Consider the following 18,028-nt stretch of genomic DNA (forward strand, 5'->3'; position numbering starts at 1 on the left):
AAAAACATGCAAGAGTTTCTTTCAGGATGTCAGTTGCCATCCATTTTGACAGATTACATGTTATAAAATGATTGATTGTCATCCCCGATACCCACTGATTATTTCTGAACCCGCCCACTGCCATACGTCTTTCTAGTTCAGGGGCTGTCCTCGGGCTAAAATCAAGTCGTCCGACCCCAGTATCAGTGTATGACTGCATGTGTGTGTCTTACCTGCTCTATGAGCTTGATCATGCTGACGCTCTCTCCTTGGTGGAAGGTGACGGAGCAGCCCAGAGTGTTGAGCTGTCCAGAGAGCCTCAGAGGAGACAGACCTTCAACTTCTCCATTAAACCCTCCTCCGGTGGCGTAGCCAAAAGTTTCCCATGAACATTGAGACGGGTACAGAGGGTCCAGAGCGATGCTGTGGAGATACGCGGGTGAAAAGTCACACATGGGCCAATCAGGACCAAAATTTATGTGAACTAGTTTGCGATTATTCATTGTAACATAATCTAACGATCTGTATTAGTATCATCTATGCATGTCTGTAAAGTTTCAGTCCACCATATAACATTAAACCATTTTCTCATTTACCTGTAGTCATATCAGTACAAAAGAAGGGAATGAAGTTTTATTTCTACTGAAAAATTACACATAAATTATGTAAAGAAGTGCAAAGATATCAAATTGGAAAGGTGAAGGAGGTGTGATTGTAGCTACAAGTCTGGGAAACTGACTGTACTTTACTTCATGTTGCTTTCTGAACTTGTATTATTTCGATATCCATTGTACTGGAATGGAGGTAGCAGTCTCAGGAACAAATAAGATAAAAAATCTTTGCACAAGTAAATAGTAATAAAGGTACCAGAGATCAACCTCCTTTCCATAATTTGAATGTCCAATGCAACATTTCATCTGTATTCCACAAATTGTAAGGAACGTAGGAGTTTAATCGTGATTTTCAGATTTTTGATAATATAAATACAACTTCTGAGTCTTCAAAACTGTGGTTCTAATTGTGAAAATAATTAAAATCAACTTTTTCAATTACAAACAAACACTGGTCAAGCCCCACAGTAACATCAGTTTACTAATGGGAGGGATTTACTATGGTAATGTGTGTTTACCTGAGATTACTCTGTAAGAAGAGACAGCTGTTGCGGAAATTGCCAGCGCTTCCCAGACAACATGTAACCTCCCTGTTTTCCTGCATGATCTTCATCATCTCACACATGGCTGTGAAGAAAACACCAGTGTAAGTGTATGTATTACTGTAAGTCAAATCTAGAACACAGACACAGGTCATCAACTCTTTTCTTGAATTAATCCTTATTCTAATGTCTCAATCTTATCTTGAGATAATGTACGTTGTGATTTGGTGGCATACAAATAAAACTGAATTGAACTATTTACCCTGAGTTAAAGCCATGTGGCCCACTCAGTAGATCAGACATCATTACTTCTGTCTTTTTAAACTAAACACTGTCACATTTGAGACATTTTCTCATCTTCCCAATTCTCAATACTTTTTATTTATTTAATAATCATTAAAAAGGGAATATGTATATATACATAATCCTTTTTAGAGACAACCTGTTTGCTGTCTGTCATTATCGGTTATTCCTATCACACTGATGTAGGTTTAACTGTATGTTTGCTTTTCTTATAAGTCTGGGTTTAATTAGTTATTAATTATAAAATGTATTTATGAAAAATAATTATTTGCAATAAAAAAAGTCTTTGAGCAAATTATCTCATAAGGCTGAGTCTGCCTTTATTCTAACATGTATTCAGGTCAATTTCCATGTCAAGAAGATTTTTAAAAATGGATTTACAATTAACAAAAATATATATAAAGTATATCAATGGAAGGCTCAATGCACCCTGCACATTACAATGGTATCCTGATGGTAAGAGAACGTTCAAAAGAAAGCAGTAGTACACATAATGAGGATGAAACACAAACACATGAGGGATACTCACTCTCAGGGGTGCAGTCAGTGAAGAGTGGCACCAGAAGAGGCACATTATCGATGTTCTTCAAATGAGGACGGACCTGGTGGATACCACGGGGCAGCTTGGCCTGACAAAGAGCAGGGATACAAAAAAGGAACAGTCAAATAAGACTCCAGCATTGCAGTTGTTTTCCTCCGCCAACCAGTCAAGTTATAGTTAAAATCTATGTTCAGACTTATATTTGTATCCAATAATAATCCAATAAAAACTATTATTTTTTATTGTCTAAATCAGTTTATGAGCATTTGTGCCAAATTTGAAGGTGTACGTACGGACCTAAGGCCATCAGAAGGTGGAGGTAAGGCAAAGTATGTGTGGTGAAGTGAGAATAGACAGAAGAGACATGCATGGACTTTTCGCGCTACAGTTAAACAAACAAAGATAGGGTGTTTGTGCAAACTCTGGTAGGTAAATTTAGCATGTCTACGTATGTCTCGCTCTTATGAGAGAGTGTGTGTGTGCGTGCGTGTGCACATGTGAATAGTTCACATAGTTTCGATGCATGAAATCCCCATCCCAAGTTCATACAACTAATTAACAATAAATGATTAAATGGTTTATATTCTATATAGAGTTTTAATAGTTTCGATGACCACTCAAAGTGCTTTATATTACAGTTTGCCATTCACCCATTCATTCATACTGTGCATCTATTAGCAGCACTTTTTGTTCTATGAGAGGCAATTCGGGGTTCAGCATCTTGCCCAAGGACACTTCGGCATGCAGACGGAGGATACTGGGGATTGAACTGCCGACCTTCTGTTTGGAAGACGAACGCTCTACCACTCAGCCACAGCTGCCTCAATACAATAAAGGAAAATGCACAGACCACAAAAATAATGACTAACATTTAAATATTTCTAGACAACTGAGCTGTGGTCAACTTTGTTTAACTTATGTGAACACAAGCCCTGTCAGTCAGATTTGTATTTGTGTATGTTTCTTTCATTGTTAACTTTTTGTGCTAATGGCTCTTTCTGCTAGTTTTAGCTTAAAATATTTAGCTGACATGTTATCAACTGATGCAATAAAGAAAACTGTCTATCAGTCTAAAAGACTGACAAGATAAACAGATACTGATACTTTTTTCCACTGTAGAGAGATGTGAGCAGTAGCTTAATTGGTTTAAATAAACATATTGTTACTCTGTTGCAGTCCTCCAGGAAGCTGGGCACATCACTGTCTGTGGGCTGGAAACTGGCGAGGTCAGAGTGGCCTTCCTCCTCTGGCAACAACGGACCCTCTGCTTCATCCCGAGAATCTGTGAAACCATTGAAGTGAGTTCTTTAAAGTTAGTAAGTCTGTCTAAAACTCAAATGAACCGACATCACACATTTCAAAACGTGATTTCAATGGTTTCTTTTTGCCTTTTCTTCCCACATTGAGGCTGAATTTAGGGAGCATGAGCTTGGAACCTTTGTGAAAGTTTGCTTATGGAGTCATTAAAGTCATTAATTCTGCCTCTGGTTAGATTTGTATCACCAGTCAGTGCTGGAAGACGTCTTCAGACTAATAGTTTATACCAAATGTATTTCCTCTCAAATAGCATAGAAAAGGAAATATAAGCACAAAGTAACACATAATGGGAATATATAAATAAAGTACAAGTAGCTCAAAGTTTAATTTAAATAAATTCAATAAAAACTGATCACAGTACAGGAAAATAATGCAGGTTAAGTTTTCCATTGTTACTACTGTATGTTGAAATTAAAAAGAATCACTATATGGATCGTTTTGTTTTTTTTACCACATGCTAACCTACAGCGGCCAATTAAAACAATGTACTGATAGAAGCAGCACATTTAACATTTCAGCTGAAAACGTATCAATCCACCATTATCGTCAAGTCAAACCTGCAGACAGTAGAAAAGTCAGGAATTGCATCCAGACAGTAACTGTATCAAGTTGATTAAAACGGTCACTGTGTGAAAACACAGGTTTGCTACCTTGGTTCAGGTCTTCATGTAGGGATCCATGAATGGGGCTGGATGGAGCTCCGTCACAGGGACTTTCTCCATTTGGAGTCAGAGAGATGTGACAGTTCCAGCCTGTCTCTAAACCCATCTTCTCAGCAAACACCTGCACATACACAAAAGCAGCCACTTATATATACACACTATTATGCACAGCATGTATACTGACACTTCTCTACTGTGTACTGCTCTTGACACTTGGTAGATTTTCCACAGCATTCTGCATATATATTAGATGCATTTTATTACAAATGAACACAAACCATATACTATTCATTAACCATTATTTTATTTTTTATCTCTGGAATTATTTGTTGTTAAAAAAACTGAAGCGGCTACAACACATACGTTTTTTCAATTTCTCACTAAAAACAAACTTGTCCCACTCTGTTCGAGCCTCGATCTCATCTGCAGGTTTTAAGGCACTTAAATGTACAACTATTACTAACCCCTTCCAAATTGCAGATTTTCAAAAATTTGGGGTTCTGTGTATGCTCGATATATCGAAAATCTATCGTTATCACATACTGCATGTTTTCCTAATATCATGAAGCCCCAGTGTATACCCACTGGTGTTTTGTGTAATGAGCATGCAGCAGAAACAACAGCAAGGTGGCTATTCACCAGTTCCTCTATGTTTGGTTAGCACTAAAAGGTCTAATAACACGTTTACAGCTATATTTAAAGTAAAAAAAATGATTAAATGGTAAATGGATTTGTATTTATATAGCGCTTTTCTAGTCTGATGAAGACCACTCAAAGCGCTTTACAGTACAGTTTCACATTCACCCATTCACACACACATTCATACAGTGCATCTACTTGCAGCACTTTGTTATTCTATGGGGGGCTATTTAGGGTTCAGCATCTTGCCCAAGGACACTTCGGCATGCAGATGGTTCAGACTGGGGGTCGAACCCCCGACCTTCAGGTTGGAGGACGACCACTCTACCCCTCAGCCATAGCCGCCCAGATTAGCTAGTATTGTTCTGGTGGTTTTGTTACTACCACCAAAGGAGAATAAGCTCACAAAGCATGCTTACAGTATTATTCTCTAGTATTTGATGGATCGACGATGCAGACTTTATCGCCACCTACGGGCCCAGCATGCTAATTTGAGTGTCGAATTTGTGTTCTTGTCTGGACGAAATTATTTTGTACAACAAAATTTGTGTGGACAGATATTTGTTTCGTTTTTTTAATAGAGGGGTAAACCATATCAGTATGTACTCTGCAGTTGTGTGGAAAAGGCCTAATAAGATGCATTAACTACATACTATCATAAACATAAACTAGATACTACTAAATGTTCACTTGAGCATGTGTGTGTTCACCTTGCTGCGGAGCTCATCCTCCATAGAAAAGTAAACAAAGCGGATGCAAGCAGTGACCAAGGCATCAATAAGTCGAACTGTATCCAGCCTCGCCTGGAACTGAGACGACACCATTCCCATGAAGATCTGGCCACTCAGGGCCTGAACGCAGTCCTCACGCTCCACCCCCTCACCAATACCCTCTGCAGACAAGATGAGCACAGATGGAAAAAAAGAAAGAGAGAAATAATTAGAGATTTATATTATCATCTCAACCGTCCTTCCCTCTGTCACTGACTCGTACCATCTGAGCTCCAGCTGTTCCTGTAGGAGTTCTGTTTGATAGGGGTGGTGGAGGGCAGTTCCACTCCAGAGAAGAGGCAGGGCCCGGGGGCCAGCTCTACACATTTCCCACTCAGTTCACTTGACAATGACACTTGCATGGGTTTGTAGGCAAAGGCTGAGCAGTAACCTGACAAACAGGCGCGTTGGTAAAAGTCCAGAACCTTCTTTCTGTAACACAAATAACACAGTTTCAATTATGATATTAGTCATACATTCAGCTGGCAGTTAGTTGGATATAAACTAACACAATCCAACCCAACAGTTCTATGATAAATCCTACCTTCTGGAAGTTTATATTCATGTTCTTTTGTTGATCCATTTCAGAAAGATTCTCTTTCAACTATATTGTATTGTAATTTCGGAGGATGTAGTTGGTGGTGCTATTGACCATCTCTTACCACTGGAAGTTATGTTGTTCATCTACATTTGTTGTTTTAGTTAGCAGTGTTACACAAAAACGTACAAGACAAATTACCACAAAACTTGGTGGAAGGATGCAGTATAGGTCACAGAAGAACCCATTACATCTGGTCATATTGGTGCGGATCCAGGAGTTCTAACCTTCGAGGGGGTAGGACTTATCACAAGACTGTTGTATTAGATAAGTGCAACTAAGCAATTGTTGACACTGGCTGTTTAACCCTTGTATGAGTGATGAGAGACTGCACCTGTCTGAACCTGATAAAGGATAGATATCAGTTCCATCCCAGAAGTCAGTGCAGGCCTCCAAGATGAGGTCAGCTGAGCCATGTGACAGCATCTGGACATTATCTACAACAAAGACCTCAACAACATTAGCATCAAGATAAAAAGAAAGAATAGTTATCCATTTTCCATAAAAAATGTTAAATAAAAAAAATCTGAGCAGTAGAATAACATGGGCAGACTGAAGTGTGTATGGACTCACGGGAGGAGGAGTCTCGTACGAACAGAGAGATGAGGTGCGACATGGGAGGCTGGCGTTTGGTGAAGTAATGAAGGTGGCGGGAGGTCAACTCTTTGGTTTTCTCTCCAGTTGGCAGCTGGTACAGAGCCAAGTGGTTCTCCTGCTTAAACAGCTCCCTCGCACCAGGAGTGAAGCCTGACACACAAACACATAATGCAAAAAGACAAGGGTAATGAGTTACTGTAAAACAGACTTTAAGACACTGATGATCTTTCCCATCAGTCCAGAGCCTTTAAGTGTAACTGAAATCACAATTAGTCATTTATTCTCACATATAAAAATACTGCCAAGTTTTTTTTTTGATTATATCAATACGATTAAAACGCTTCTATTTCAGAGAAGGTCCTTTACACATGTGTGTGCCTTTTTCTAAACCTACATGTCAGTGGAGTATTTTCAGGTCGCGTCTCAAAAGAGTGTGCATAGTGTGCCCACAGGGAAACACCTGAACAATGGGGAATGGCTAAAACAACAACACCACACTCTCGGAGAGGTCTCAGCGGGAGACAAAGAGTCTTTTTGATTTTTACTTCTCCGTCAGTCTACGTCCGGAAAAAATTCATCGCCAAACCCATAGGTGGCGCAACGGAAGACGAGCTCAGAGAAGCCTACCCCATTTGGGAAGAAGAAGTCCACGTGTCTCTGTTTACATGTTAGCTTGCGTCCCACACACTGAACCATGGCAACTAACAGAACTAAATAAAGTGACACCCAGCGGGTCAAGATGCTGATGTTATCGTTTCTTAGCGCAGCGGTTCTCCGGTCTTGTTTCCGAACTGTGTTGCTGATTCCACAGCTTGAATCTGCTTGAGGCTACATGTAGCTAGAAGCTACCCGGAGCTAGCTCCCCCCCAGCTTCCACACACAGTCAGCAGGGACTCCCGACACTAACTACTACTACTTTGCTTCTAACCTGACGGTATTATAGAAACAGTGTCATGATAGAAGTGGAATTAAAGTCGTGACGGCGGGTTCTTGCACTGTTACCACCGCAGTTAGCATGGTGGCTAGCCTAGCCTGCTAGTGCCGTTTTGAAAGCTCGTTATAACCGTATGTGACCGTGCACACATGCCCTCAGTGCTCTAACGAGCCACCGTCAGCCGGACAACTCCGCTGGCTTAACACACACGTCACATTAATCGTAGAATCATAGTTGTGTTCGTGTTTGTTGCTACAAGTAAACAGGAAGAGGTCCGGAAATACGGAAATGACGTCATACGGAAATGATGTCGTTCGCGGACCAATCACAGCCAAGAGCGGTCCGTCGGGTCTCCAACATGAAGACGCATAGTTAGAAAAATCAGACGTGTACGAAAAGCTGTCCGACGCCCTCGGAGAGGACGTTTCACGACGGATAGGGCGGTCTTATCTGTCGTAATAGAAAAAACGGAGAGGCATAAATTGGCCTTTAAAACTCTTTTATTAGCGCTCTCTACGGCTCAGAGTTTGGAAAGCTCCACCCAGAACTACAGAAATATATTATAGTATCCTGAAGAAAATGTGTGAAAGTGTGACTGCCGTGGCTGCTGCTCAGTCACTACTGATGGGAAATTAAATGAGCTGAACAAATCTAGCTATAAATAGATAGTAGAAGAAAGGTGAGGACATTGTACTGAAATTAGAGCTATAATTCACCATTCGTTGGTTGAGAACACATTTCAGTTTTGTAAAGCACTTCCTTCTGGAGCACCTGTACAGCAGGTTTTATCTCTTTTGGTTGTCTAGTGCTTGAGGTATGGATGATTGTGTACACTCTTCCACAGGTCCACATCTCTTCATCTGAAAAGTTTCAGTTGGACTTGCCCTGTCGGACTAGTAAAGAAATGTTCAGCTTCCATGTGACTTTTTCAAATTCTGGTTCTCTCGCAGTAAATACAGTTTTCCCGAAACAATAGTAGATTCACTCACCGACAATCAACAGTGATCTGTGTGATCACTGTGTGTCATGGGATGAGAAGGTTTCTCTAAACCAACTAGATGTAAAAAGAACAGACACCATCACCACCTCACCTATGAGCCTGGAGAGCTCACAGAGCCCCCAGGGTACGTAGACTGGCAGCACGGTGCCGTGGCTCTCCTGCAGAGCCAGGTTGGACAGGTGGTCAGAGAAGCGGCAGAGCTGCTGGGTGACGCTGACGTTGCAGAGGTTCAGCATAATGTTGAGGCCCAGCGGCTTGAGGGAGGGGAGGTGGCACTGCCAGGAGAGGTCATCGAACTGGATGCTGGCTGGGTTCTGCTGGTCCTGCGATAGGCTCAGCATCTCCAGGTGGTAGTCGCACACAAAGTCCTCTGCCTCCGTCTCCGGGCAGCCCATTGCGAAGTCCTGGAGAAAAAAGGAATCGAAATGAGAAGACTTATTCATTTACTTACTAATTCATTCATATTTTTCCTACAATCACAACCATTTTTTTTACCAGGGCCTGGTCGTCCACGCCTCCCTCAGTGTCATGGCTGAAGCTAACGTTGGATCCAGAGTGGTGTTTGGTTCGGCTGTGTGCGGGCTGGCAGGAACGCCGAAGCCGGAGAGTTTCGGAGGAGCAAATAGTGTCATGTGAGGTCTCGATCAGCTCGAGCCCCTCCCCAAGCTGAGTGGAGGACTCTGCAGGAAGACAGAGCAGGGCCTGCACCTCCCCAACCTGCACATCAATGACAACAAGTCAGGGGTAGAGACAAAACCGTACATTATCATGCAATGAATTCAAATCTTCTGCTTTGCATTTCTCAAATTATTAGTAACAATCTCAAGAGTTAGGTTGCTGGTGACGTTGAAAACACAAACACACACACACTCACCTCATCCCTGTCATCCTCCGTCTCCCCTCTGCAGTAGGAGTTGACAGACAGGTCGTCTCTGAGATCGTCCTGGCTGTTGTGAGGCGGTTCGACGCGTCCACTGAAGAACAGCACAGTCTCTGGACTGGGACTAGGCCAGGACAGGATACCCTGTTTGTCCACACAACACAGCACCTACACATGCACACAAACCATTTACAGCTTAAGCACATACTGAGCACTCACCAACAAGTCTTCAATACGGTTTCTGAGTACATGGGTATAATGAGGGTTGTTTATTATGAGGCCTTAGGCTTCACCAAACATTGGAGAGACTCAACAGAAGGAAACCCAAATGACAACAAAGACACACCCAAGATCATGTAAAAGATTAATAACTGTGTTGAAGTGTCAACTGTTATTAAATTGATAACAGAAGTTCATGTTTGCAATGTAACCATAACTGTACAGATACAGATTATTGGAGTACTGTAGATACTGAATTTCTAAGTTTTTTTAAGGATGTATGTTCACAACAGACATTAGAGACAATGTCATCAGGAACTATAAATAACTGAATCATAAAAATATGTGTAATTCTGTTTAGCTTTAAGGACCAAGTTTTTATCTGAAATGCCTAAGTTCAGATGTGGTATTAAGATTGGTCTCAGGTGATCTGACCACATGTCAACAGCTCTAAGTACAGGTGTGAACACAACCAATAAAACATTGAGGATGCATTTAAGGTCCAATCATGAGATGCATGAGGCCACATTTTGTTATCAATGTGGACATGACTGTGTCCCGGGCTCAGTGAAGGACCACCCACTCATCTGACGTCCTCTGACCTGCAACAGTGTCATAATGAACCAAAAGTACTTTCACCCTTCTAGACTTTCACGTACAATGATTTGGTATTAACATTGTCCACTTGTGTTGAGATCACCTGTTAACTTATGTTCACCAAGTGTGAACAAATATGAAACAAATATCCCTGCAGTACAGAGTATTTGTAAATTATTCATTGTCACATTGTAGCTCCCAAAAGCTGTTTCTACCATATCCCACCACAAGGCTGCAGTGCACTGTGTGTTACAAAAACATTTGTAGGTGTCAATATAACCATGAAGGACAAGTATGTAGCTGTCATTAATATCCATCATGGCACTTCTGAATGTTAGAATAATATAACATTTACCCTGTGTTTACTTTAGAACTTTTTACTTTGCACTTGACTTAGAAAGCTGTTTCCCCTGAATAACTAGTTTGAAAACCAACTTTGTCAGGATCTTACAAACAAAGAATTCCATAATTTTATTGGATTTACCTGAGTAATCTGAACAAGCTTATTTTGACTAATATATAATACATTCGATTTTTTATTTAATATTGGTCAGCTCAGATGTATATGCTCCAGTTCAACCCTGTAATACTCACAGTGACAGATCCCAGAGTGTGTAAGAGGCTGGAAGTGAAGCACAGTGTCTGAGACTCTCCCTTTAGGACGCCGACCAGGTGTCTCCACACACAACGCAGCATCTCCTGCATGAATAGGCGTGCACGCGCACAGACAGACAAACACAGACACACATACAATAAATTAGAGGACAGACTTCCACCACACAATAAAAACAGAATGTATATTAGTCAATAAATAAATATATAAAAATCACAATGCTACCAGCACTAAAACGTATAGATGACTTGATCCGCTTTGTGATTGGACAACATCCTAACGAAAGAAGAGGTACAGAGCTACAGTGCTAGTGGCACAAGGTGAGACGAGAAGCCTAGAACAAGTGGCAGGATTTTTGCAAGTGATCCAAATCATCCAGGCAGATTTTGATTCTTTTTGGATGAAATCCACAATGAGTTTTCAGCAGGGAAACAAACAATCACAACTTGCATAGGGAAACACTCTTTAACACAAACTCCCTTGCTCGCCCTCTCTCTTCAGGTATCATCCTCAATTGACTTCATTGACTTGTTGCTGCCAAGGTCAAAACCAGTTATTATGTTTTAGGGGCAATTACTTTTTCATCTGTTTCACAAAAAAGATTGAGTATACAATGATTCTTGTTAAGGAAAGTGAAATTATCTAATTTATCCAACACAAACTTCAACTGTCCCAGAAAACAGCAGAGAGAATTCAAACCTCCTGTCTACGAGACAAATATCTCTTTCTTCAGCTGAAATAAGATTTCCAGCTGAGCAGGCCTGATTCCAGACTGTTGTTCATCAACGACTGCTGCATCACATTGTTGGGGAGCTGTGAGTGGAGTCAGCCCGATTTGGATCCAACTCAAAAGGGATCAGCTCTAAGCATCTCCACCAAGAAGGCTAAACTTGACTTTTGCAGTCTACGAGAAAAGTCACAAGTGCACAGTAGCAACCATGCACATATATTAGAAAAAATCCAATTTGAATTGTCTGCAAGGGTTTTGTCTATTTTAATTGGTCACAGGGTTGACACACTGCTCTGTCTGCAAGGGTAATGTTTATGTTGTTTTCTCTGTTGTTTACATTTTTTATCAAGTACATGCAAGTTCCTGTACCCATCCTGAAACATAATGACTTCTGTGATTGGCTACCAGACAGATCGGCCTGCAGCGTACACATTTTAAAATTCCAAAGCATCCAAAATACTTGCCTCTCAGCCAGAAGCCTATATATCAAGGAAAGAACATAAAGAACACAATTCCAAGCACAGGCCCATATTGGGGCTCATTATCAGTCATGCAGTGTAGGCAAACAGGCAGAGGTGAAAGCTCATGGACAAATTCATGAGTATCTCAGCATAATCTCTTCTTTTTATCTGACAATGGCTATGAGGTCCTTTTGAGCAATGCCAAAGCCAGACAAAAAAACACTGATGGTTTCAGATCGGTGGTAATCTAATGAGGACTGTTGATTCATTTTGTATTTCTTTGAGACCGACAGCCCAGCAACCAGGGAAGGCAATAGAAGGATTCAGAAATAAACTGTGAGAGGTGGAGGAGACAGATGTTGTATCCATGAGATGTGAAAATGATCATAAAAGGGCAGGATTGATTGTCAAAAAAAAAGAGCAGAGGAGATAACATGTTGCACACAAAAAGCAAAGTTAAGTGCTCATACTGAAGTAAAAGAGCTAGTGAAGACATGAAAAACCATAGAGGTGGCCTGAATTAGGAGAGGTTCATGAAGAAATGGCGAGGTGTGATTGAAGATTCAGGTTGAGGAGGGTGGAAGTAGGAGGGTAATGACTGCTGTGTACTGGTTTACATAAACTGCTTTCAGACATGCACTGAAGGCCGGACATTTTCCTGGAATTTCCAGGAGGGGCTGTATGTAAGAACGCAAACGTCAAAGTCAATCGCTCTGTTCATTATCCAAAAATGTAAGAATACAAATATCTGCCGTTCGGTAGAAGGCCTCAATATTCAAACCCTTTTGGCAATTAAGGCTAACAATGGTGTCAATGTGCTGTAAAAAAAACAAAAAACACTGAGCCTGAGATTTTTACATCATGCCCTGTCTCCTGCGTGCTCTACCCAGGCTCCATCCCTCACCCAAATATCCTGAACATTTTTCCTTCTGTCTCTTCTTACCCAGAAATCTCATGCTGCGTTCTACATATGTGAAACTGTCCGGACCCCATTTTCCACAGTTCATGTCTGAAAACAGCTATAGAGGGAGCTGCAAAGGGCGAGGACATCGAGCGATTCGAAGACAGGTGGGATCGAGTGGAGTTGGGAGCCAAGCAAGTGGAGGAGGGTAGGGAAGGAGTGAGATAGTGAGAGGTTATACCTGGGAGGAAACCACTTCGGTGTAGCTGCTTAGAGTGTCCTCAGAGAACTTAGCAAGCTGGGGCAAGAGAAGAGTCTAGTTAAAACACAGAGGGAGGCCCTCGCTGTGTCTCCTCTGTGTGTGTTTCTCCTCTCTCTCTCTGTGTGTGTGCGTATGAGTGGGAGTGAGTGTGTGTGTTTGAGTGTGTGTGTGTGTGTGTGTGTGTGTGTGTGTGTGTGTGTGTGTGTGTGTGTGTGTGTGTGTGTGTGTGTGTGTGTGTGTGTGTGTAAGGGTTAGACTGATTTGATTTTTTGATATATAAGTAATCAGACAAGAACTAACTAACTAACTAACTTTACTTCTGCAGATGTATTTTTGAATGGCTAATTTCGCCTCCATAAAATCTCTGTCCACACTCATTTCACTAAATATCTCTGTCCAGACGAGAACACAAAAACAAACCACAAATGGGAGGCAATAAAGACGAACTCTAATGATCTGTAAATTATCAGAGAAGAACACTGTGGTCTAAGTTATATTGAGCAAGGCAGACGGCCATGAATAACAGAAATGGGACAACAGTGAGCATGTGACGTCATCGTTTTATATTCATATTTTGTATTTGAATTAATGGAATCCAGTTTTTGCAAAATGGCTGTTTTTGCAAATATTCACTCTGGAATGCGTTTGTATAAAATCTACGCTGCTTGCGTATGGACGAAAGCCCCAAACACAGAGAGAAGATTTAGTTTGGCAAAATATCCGCATTATGTAGACAGGGGGTAAGTTAAGTTCTGTAAAAAATCTTTTTACCCCCCAAAAGGTCACTGCCAAGTGGGTAGTACATTTTCGAAACAGAAATTCACGATCAAGCACGTTTTGAATTTCCTCCATGTTTATTCTTGCTTGATTTATGCAGTATAATTGTTGTTGTGTACTATTCTGCATTACTGCTACCTGATGGGCTAAGCAGGGCAACTTGCCGTAACTGACGGGGCCGTTCAAACGTCATGCTAATTTGTCTAATCTCCTTGGTCTTTAGACTGCGATAGAAATGCAGGTAAAACACAGTCTGCAGGAGTCTTTTAAATCCTTGGACAAGGAACTTTAGTCCAAAAAGCGCAACTCGTAAAGCCAGATTTGGGCAAAAAGACAACAGAAACAAGCGGACAGCTGGACACAGATGCTCTTTTTTATTGAAATTTTGCATTTGCATTGTTTGCCACTAAATTTCAGGTGACGTCAGGTGGTGCTTGCGACAACGAGAAGCGCCATACTGTCAGCTTTGCTGCTAGACCGGCCATGGCATCAAACCAACACGAGGTTTGGTTCGATGTGAGATGTGATGTGAGATCTATCGATTGCTTTTCCTGGTATCTCGGACTGAAGACTGAAATAAGAAATGCATAATTTCAAAGTAAAAAAATTCAGTGCTAGAAATTCAAAGGCTTTAAAATTTCATAATCTGATGAGACTGATTTACTTCCATATGCTCACAGCCACATAAGTGGTCTGACAGTCTCGGAATTGTAGCTCATTGTTGACCTTATGCATAGCACAATTTTTCTTATGGCCCAATTCCTGCGTGGTCTTTACATAAAAGTAAATAAATAATTATATTATGTATATTATATATTTTATTATTGTTCGGCATATCCTGTAGGTAGGACTACTGACGGTTGGTATGGACCTTGTCATTGGGATTTAAACCAAGGTATCAGTCTAACCCTAAATCGTGTGTGATTGTGTGTGCACATGTCTCTGTGTCTGTGTGTGTAGATATTGGCTCATACTCACAAACACAAAACCCCATATTAGCACCTGAAGCTGTCTCTAGTGCCAGTGCACATCACAATATAAGAATTTTGTGCATTTATGCTTTTATCACTCACCAGCGCAGCTGGTGACAACCGGTTGAACTCTGCGAGGACCCTGGCCTCTCCGAAGGCGTTCACCAGCACCCACATGACAGGGAAGAGCAGCGGCAAGATGGGCAGAACACCCATCAACTGCACAAAGAATTAACACATCTATCATTTAATTTACACTAAATTGTTTATAAATGTCTAATTAACTTATTTGTATATGGTCTATTACAATATTATGAACAGTATATATAACAATAAATAATTGACTTTTATGTGATTCTGATTCAGGCTAGTTGACATGTTTGCACAATCTGCTTATGTGCAGCAAGAAAATTGCTGTCAAAATTCTGCACACACTCAAGTCTCTGTTAAGTGTGAGTCTGTAGTTTTTAATGATAGTACCTGAAGTTGAAAGAAATTGTAGCAGGCCGGGGTGAGGCTGGGTGTGTCACAAAAGTAGCGGACAGTGTTCACTAGCAGGAACGCAACCTGAAGGCACAGACCGTAAGAAATACCAGTGAGGATAAGGTGGCACACATTGCATCCGTGTTGTTTTCCGTAGAGAGCCAGTGATTACAAATACACTGTCACAAAATGATAATGTGTTAAATGCTCACCAGCACCACAGGAGAGACTATCTTGGTCATGACCGACTGCACTGTAAACCTCTCGTTATCTAGAACCGTGATCGGCCGAGCCAGCGCCAACTCCAAACTGTTCCTGTTGAAAACATAAAAAGACACAAATCGAAAAACAAACAAATAAATTTCCAAATTTTTTTTCTCAATCACAGAGAACTCAGAGAAGTTATGTTTTTCAGACTGTCAAAAGTACAACGGAGTATTAGAGCAACTGAAAGGGAAAAGAAAATCGGACATTTCGAAAATAGTCTTAATATTATGAGAAAAAAAGTTATAATTGTTTGAGAGAATAAAGCCATTATCTTATCTTAGACTTAGAAGTGTTATGTTCGAGGGGAAATATCAAAAAATCTGCTTGTCACCTCCATTAAAATGACTAATGTAGAGCACTGTGTTAAATTATAATTGAGTATAAGTTTCAAAAATAACAATATGCTTAATCTTTTGGCTCGTCAGAACCATATTAATATAAGTGGGACTTTGAAAAGATTGGGCCAAAAAACTATCTATTCCGAAGAAGGAACCACACAGACTTAGTGGAAATGTTTGGTGGTGGTCGACTGCAAAGCTACCGCTGGTTACATCTGTGTGATATTCAAAGGTGTTTCATAGTTGCTCAAGAAATTATTGGTTTAAGATCTAGAGAGAATGGGACTCTAGGGAGCATAAGTTGTCCTTGATGCTCATTTCCTAAATAAGCAATCCTCTCTTTCTGGTTATATTGTTACATTTTCTCATTAAATTTTTAATATATTCTTGCAACTTATCACTTGTCATATTACAAAATTATTCTGTAAAACAAACTAGCTCTCAAAACCCAGACCTGACAGGACCTAGTTCCCTACCTGACTGTGTCCAGCACAGGAGTCCGGACCACTCTGAAGTGGCGGTGTTGCTGGGGGTTCTGGGGTCCTCTCTTCTCATTGGCCCGAGGGGAAGGAGGAGGGGAGAATGGGGGAAATAAATCTCCTGGCTCCAACACAATGTGCTCATCATCCTGAGGAGGGAAATGATCTAGCTTAGTTTTAAAGGAACAGTTTGACACCTTTGTATACTGTATAATAAAAGAAAACAAGAGTGTGCACATAGGTCCTATATGTGTATCTACTCACCTTAATGCCTCTGAGTGAGACAAATGCTTCTTGACCAGGTCTCAGAGCGATGATGTCTCCTTCCACCAGCAGACTCACAGGCAGATTGACCAGCTGGGAGTCACGGTAGGTCCAGTGAAGGGACCACGAAGGGGATGAAGGTGTGTAGAGGTCAGGGTACAGTGACAGAGACCACCGCACATCCCCCTCACACCCTGACAGGTAGTCTGCAATACAGGGAAACACAGTGAGGATGTTTTCAGAAGGAGGGGATAGGCAGGGAAAACCTGCATGAATACAGCAAGCATGTCACTCTATGCAAATTGTATTATTAACTTATATTTATTATTTTAAATAGGCAATTTCTTGTAGTTTAGGGATGCCCCTTTAAGTATGGTCCTGAATAGTTATGTATTAAAAAACTGTTTAATAAATGAGCGAGGAGACTAAGGAATGAGAACAGCAGAGACCTTGAAACTCAAATCAAAATGTGGTTAACATTGTACTCAAAACAGTGAAAATGATGCCTAATTCCTTTAGAGCAACATAATTTACCATTGATGAAGACACAGCAAGAAATCAAAAGACATTTAGTCAATTTATATACCAGTTTTATATCATAGTAAAGCAGTTAAAAATGTAATATGGGACAATATCCCATCTGTGGATTCTGATGATTGACACTAATCTGTGTTTCCACCACTTTGATTGTGAATGCTGCCAATAATGAGTAACAAGTAGCTGAGTGAGACAAAAGTTATAGTAAACCAATATTTTCTTTTCAATTGCCATAATTTTACATTTCCAGTGGTGAGTCAACGCGCCTGACTCACCACTGAGCTGTGTTATAATGTCCTTGAGGCGGCGGACCATCTCACTGCGCTTAAGCCTCTCCTGACGTCCGACCAGCAGCAGGTTCAGCACAAAGAGGAGAAGGAGGGCTGCAGCGTTCATCAGCTCTATACCAGAACTGTGGACGTAAAAAGCACAATGAAACATTAACATGCGACAAATCAAGTAGAAATGAGGTGCTTTGCATGGACCATTTATGGTTGATTATGAGATTGTAGAGGGCGGAGTTCCACGCAGATAGACGTAATCATGTTTCCAGGTGGACTATGATTTATAAAAGGGAAATTCCCTTCAGCTGTGTTTGTACACGGTTTTATAAATCGGAATCTTTTTTTTGCGTATGCCATTTTTGGCTTTTGTGCACAAAAGTAGTATGAATCCCACGCACTGTTTTATAAATGAGGCCCCAGACCTGGTACAGACCTGTGTTTTGTCTACTTCATGCCAGTGCCCTGAGTGTGG

At 40.9% G+C, this 18,028-nt stretch overlaps 1 protein-coding gene across 2 annotated transcripts in view; it reads right to left on the minus strand.

Annotated features, from left to right (window-relative positions):
- Window positions 1-18,028, minus strand: part of tmem94 (transmembrane protein 94) — a 35,909-nt gene that overhangs the window by 7,481 nt on the left and 10,400 nt on the right. The window contains exons 5-24 of one of the 2 annotated variants that reach the window (XM_061094989.1): window positions 17,548-17,684; window positions 16,736-16,941; window positions 16,469-16,620; window positions 15,600-15,702; window positions 15,385-15,471; window positions 15,007-15,123; window positions 13,136-13,210; window positions 10,784-10,888; window positions 9,368-9,541; window positions 8,989-9,210; window positions 8,585-8,897; window positions 6,536-6,709; window positions 6,297-6,399; window positions 5,588-5,796; window positions 5,305-5,486; window positions 3,944-4,076; window positions 3,143-3,258; window positions 1,965-2,064; window positions 1,109-1,217; window positions 213-402 (exon numbers count right to left, since the gene is read on the minus strand). In XM_061094989.1, coding sequence (XP_060950972.1) covers window positions 213-402; window positions 1,109-1,217; window positions 1,965-2,064; window positions 3,143-3,258; window positions 3,944-4,076; window positions 5,305-5,486; window positions 5,588-5,796; window positions 6,297-6,399; window positions 6,536-6,709; window positions 8,585-8,897; window positions 8,989-9,210; window positions 9,368-9,541; window positions 10,784-10,888; window positions 13,136-13,210; window positions 15,007-15,123; window positions 15,385-15,471; window positions 15,600-15,702; window positions 16,469-16,620; window positions 16,736-16,941; window positions 17,548-17,684 — 3,007 coding nt within the window. The remainder of the gene's footprint in view (window positions 1-212; window positions 403-1,108; window positions 1,218-1,964; window positions 2,065-3,142; window positions 3,259-3,943; window positions 4,077-5,304; window positions 5,487-5,587; window positions 5,797-6,296; window positions 6,400-6,535; window positions 6,710-8,584; window positions 8,898-8,988; window positions 9,211-9,367; window positions 9,542-10,783; window positions 10,889-13,135; window positions 13,211-15,006; window positions 15,124-15,384; window positions 15,472-15,599; window positions 15,703-16,468; window positions 16,621-16,735; window positions 16,942-17,547; window positions 17,685-18,028) is intronic. The other variant, XM_061094988.1, reaches the window with a different exon arrangement.

Source organism: Limanda limanda, chromosome 21 (genome assembly GCF_963576545.1).
Source record: "Limanda limanda chromosome 21, fLimLim1.1, whole genome shotgun sequence".
Classification (NCBI taxonomy): domain Eukaryota; kingdom Metazoa; phylum Chordata; class Actinopteri; order Pleuronectiformes; family Pleuronectidae; genus Limanda; species Limanda limanda.